This window comes from Phaethon lepturus, unplaced genomic scaffold (assembly GCF_000687285.1).
Source record: "Phaethon lepturus isolate BGI_N335 unplaced genomic scaffold, ASM68728v1 scaffold46270, whole genome shotgun sequence".
In the NCBI taxonomy this organism is placed as follows: domain Eukaryota; kingdom Metazoa; phylum Chordata; class Aves; order Phaethontiformes; family Phaethontidae; genus Phaethon; species Phaethon lepturus.
In genome coordinates, this window is record NW_010510679.1 from 43,109 (window position 1) to 47,810 (window position 4,702).

Consider the following 4,702-nt stretch of genomic DNA (forward strand, 5'->3'; position numbering starts at 1 on the left):
CCCAAAAGACTTTTGTGATGTTAAAAGATTCCTCAGAACTCCTTACGCCATCATTTCATCTGAAAATGTGTCAGAGAAATAGCTGGAAGTGTGCAGTCAAGCGCAGCAGATCTTCACTGAAGGGAAAAGGTTTTTTAACAATACAAGTTCCACTGTCCTCAGGTAACAGTCACTAAGAAGTGAGACCATGCTGCCAGTTTGGTAAGCGCAGTCTTTGAGCAGTGAAATACGTATTTCACAACATGGACACTCAACATGCCTCTCATTTAGCATTATATTATCAACTGAAATTAATTTTTATTTTTTCCAGCCAGAAACACCGAACGCTCCTTTCACTCCAACTTGCTTCTGTACAAAGCAACTTCTTAAAAGCAAATCAGCAATGAGATTGCTTTTAAGCTGAATACTACACACAGGAAAATGGGAAATTTTGAATACAGTTTTTCCTGAAAGTATCGATTACCAAAAACATGAAGTGCTGATCCTGGCACACAAGTAGCAGATTCTCTGAAAGAAGTGGGAAGCAATTTTCTCCAGTTATAAGAGAAGTGTGACGACATTTCATGCAGGACTTTAACCCCTTCCCTCTCCTTAAGTGTCCTCCAGTAAATCAAAGGCACTTGAAACACAGAGGGCAAAGCACCACTCATTTAACATCTCTGTTTCTGTTATTTTATCATTTCAGTTTTATAAAAGCACCTCTCGCCATAGCATTTGACAGTAATTTCCTTCTTGGGAACAACAAACTTCTTAACTGCAAATGCAAAACACTGTGCAAGAGCCAAATAGCGTCAAAGGATTATCCTTTACTTATTTCACATTCTGGAGAACATCCCTAAACAGAAATAATTTCTAATTTTGAAGTATCTTGGGAAAAAAATCCATTATACTTTTAACAACCTTGGTACAAGCCATTCCCCTCTTAAGCATGCTGTATAGCATATCCATAAAAAGCAGGCACAAAGTGGGAGAAGTCATTCCACAGGGTACAAAACCACCTAATAGCAGATGAAAGACTCACTGCTTTCACAATCAAAAGGATTAATTTTCCAAATGAGAGAGGGTGAGATATTAGAAGTGAACGTCAGGGAAGAATGGAATAGGATCAAGTCTTTCTTGCAGATTTGGCTTTCCCTGAAAGTTGGACCTGGCACTGGGAAACACCACAGGGATTAAAGCATCTGTACAGAAAGTTGGAAAGTAAACACAACATGTCAAACTAGGAAACGATCTAATGCTGTTATGCTACCTCCTTCCTTCCACACTAGCATCTACTTCACAGAAGGATGATGCGGCTCCAATTTTCCCCAGAAGATTGGAAAATGGACAGAGTATGTCTGCACAGAAAAGTGACTGGGTTAACTAACTCCTGTCCCTTACCTCTCATCCCTACAGAAGACCATCACTTCAGTTTCAGTGTTTTAAAGTCAAAAATAAATGGGTTAGCTTTGGATACAGACCAGAAACTAAAATGAAAACGGCCTCTGACAGGTAATTAAGCACTCTGCAGCAGGATGTGAGCTAAAGTGCTAGGCAGCCTCCAGTACCTGCTCAGTTCCTATAGGGAGCCAAGAAGAACACTTAAAATTTATTGCTAAAGAGCTCGTGGTGCTCCATTTACTTCACAACAAGCCTTGGGGCACATGCTTAAGAGTCCCAGCAATACAGGATGAACATATAACCGTCAAGCAAGAATGCAGCAGGTCTGTTGAAAAGCTGTATTGAGAAAGCCATGTCTGAACAGAGGTGACAACCATTTGGCACACCCTGCACTACAAACATATCCTTGATGCATCAGTGAAATACCAGATACACTTGCTTGTGATGGTACCCGTGGAGGAATTGGAAAGGAATAAATCTTACTATATCCTATCTACCAGGAGAGACTGCCCAGAAAGATGAGGGAAAAAGTGATGGCAGAATTTCCACGTGATTAAATTCCCAAAGACAAGAACCACCACACACAACAGAAATTAACCTCTGCATAAGGCATAACTAAAACAGAAATCAAACCAAGGCTCATGCCTTCAATTCTTTCCATGTCATTTTTACCTAAGAAGCACAGTACCTCCTTTCCAGAGACGTCTCTTTCACACAGTAATTCTTGTTGAGCTGAGATCAACAGCTAATATCCTTACCATCAAAGCACGGTGCTGTTTTGTTTTAAACAAATTTGATCTTCTGAATAGGACAAAGTGTGTGCCTTCAGCTTAGACACTTATCTTGAGACACATAAATGTCAGTTTAACAACTACATCCAGTACTGGAGCAACACTTAGTAGATACAATGAACAATGGAAGCACTGTAGGAAAAGGAGGAAGAATTTTTGCAGCTACTACTTCTAAAATACCATTCTGATTTTGCAACATCACCTGAAAACTAGAAAACATCCATGACCATTGCCTGGGAAGCACTGAATCAACACCCAGCATCTTAATAGCAGAAGGTTTACGGCACTCTTCAGTAGCTGATCTAGAGAAAGTAATAGTCCTGTGCTGTTTGTAGCCACTTTATGTAATTAAGCAGTCCGTGCCACAGAATATGCACATTTCATCAGTGCAATGTCTACTGATCAGCTGAACACATCCTGAAGTTCAGTCTTCCATTTTTGCTGGGCACATGAGGCTATAAAAAGGAACTACAGTTACCTATTCTAAAATCTCGCAACTTGTATTTCAAACTAAAGAGCTACCATCATTTAAAATACTATCATGCTACAGTCCAACTATTGCAACTGACATCAGCCTCTTACTTACAGTAAGAGAACACATTTGCTTTGACCTCACCGATTCCTAGACGGTATGTATACCTGTGTAACAACCTCCTTCAAATATACAGAGCCCTACAAAATTGTCTGAGGAGTATTTTTCCTAACTCTAAAGGAGATCAAAGCCAACACATTTTAAGTATTTTCTGCCACAGAACAAACTTGGTGTGGCTTAAGATGCACGGGAACTTGTTAATCCTGACTGTGTTACAACACTTGTGCTCTTTATCCTCTGAATATATATATGAAGTCCTGGAAAAGGAGCTATTTGTCACAAAATTATTTTAGAAATGAGAATGTATGTTCAATCCTCCTCACAGAGGACTGGTGCCACAAAGGCCTGAACCTTTGTCAGGGCGATCCTCAGAGGTTTGACAGTTGAAGAAACATTTTCCGTCTTACGCGCAAAAGAATAAACCGTATTTACTAAAAGCAGCATAACATACAAACTGGGCCTAAGCATGCTATGGGGAAGTGCTCCATGGAGTTACCATTCAGCTGTTCCAGCTTTGAGTGTCACACATTAACCGTCCACGTAAACATGCTGTTTCCACTATACAGTTTCCCACATTTTGCAGGGCACTGCACTCTTCAGAGTAACACTATCTTCCTCTGTCACCAAATCAATACCCAGAAATTTCATGTATACTAAAATAAAAATAGAAGTTTCCCAGGTATCATTACTAGCAAATATCACCTTGTCCTGTGTACAATAGGCTTAAAAGCCATTTGAAAAATGAAGTGGTTTTGGAAGTTGGATCTTGTGTTTCAGTGCAACAGTGCACTGAAGATTACAGTAAGAGTTCCAATTAAATTAAGTTTTATAATTTAAATACTTGTTTTAGTTACAAGACTACACATTTTCCAGATACTTTTCATAGGTTATACCATTTGGATGTTGTACTCTTATGACAAGATGCTATAGCCTACAAATATTTTTAGCCTGTCACTAACTCCACAGCAACTCACTGATATTCCAGCAAGGTGTAACTGTCAGACCATTCATAAGAAAGCTTCTAAGGCCGTGACTACTTGCTTCAAGGTGAACATAAATGATATCCCTAGTGTCCGTTACTCCCCAATTAACAAGTAGCACTTCAATGTGGAAAGTGTCACATAACATGCTCTTGATGACTAATTATTTCACCTATACTAATTTCATGATCACGTGCCTCTAATACAAGGGAGAATAAGAGGCCAAGACACACGATTGCTTTCTACTTACAAAAGCTTGGAAACAAAGAAAATACATTTTAGTCAGAAGATATACATCATGGATAATTTGACAGATGAATTATGATTGAACTCAGCTTTCCTGCAGATCTGCTTCACGATGAAGAATACATAGCTGACTACAGTACTGACTGTAAGGCAGCAGACAAGAATTCCTCCTAACGTAACTACGTATCAGGGATCTCAACACCACTACAACACGCTAAATGGGAAAGTAAGTACCTAGCATGACCCTCCTTTACCTTCCTTTTCAACTCATTGCTCCCCTAACGCTTCCTTGTTTCCCCACAGTCCTTCCCTTTTGCCTTACACCCCAGCGTCACGTTCCTCGTTTTGATTCCTGCTTACACCATCCCCAAAACAACATCCCCTTTCCAGGGTGTCCAAGACACCCGACTGCTGCCGGGCCTAGCGCAGCCTCCCCTGCCTGGAGCGGGGTGGAGGCAGGCTCCCACCCTCCCTGCCCCCCCCGGAGGAGCAGGACCTGACTGGGAAACGGGTGACAGCCAGCCCGGACCGACGCGAAAGGGAGCCGGCCACGCCAGGACACGCCGAGAGGAGCCAGCAGCCCCTCCGCGACGGAGGCCGGGTGCCCTCACCTCGTCCTCCTTGTGGTTGCGGATTCCGCGCACCAGGTCCTGCAGGTTCTTGTCAAACATGCGGTCGATGCTGCCCTTCACCATCTTCAGCGCCATGGCGGC

The 4,702-nt window shown here is 41.8% G+C and overlaps 1 protein-coding gene across 1 annotated transcript in view; it reads right to left on the reverse strand.

Annotated features, from left to right (window-relative positions):
- AP3D1 (adaptor-related protein complex 3, delta 1 subunit) overlaps window positions 1-4,696 on the reverse strand; it is a 43,185-nt gene extending 38,489 nt beyond the window's left edge. Inside the window, exon 1 of the mRNA XM_010281532.1 lies at window positions 4,601-4,696. Within this exon, the coding sequence (XP_010279834.1) occupies window positions 4,601-4,696 (96 nt within the window). The remainder of the gene's footprint in view (window positions 1-4,600) is intronic.
- Between the last annotated feature and the right edge of the window lie 6 nt (window positions 4,697-4,702).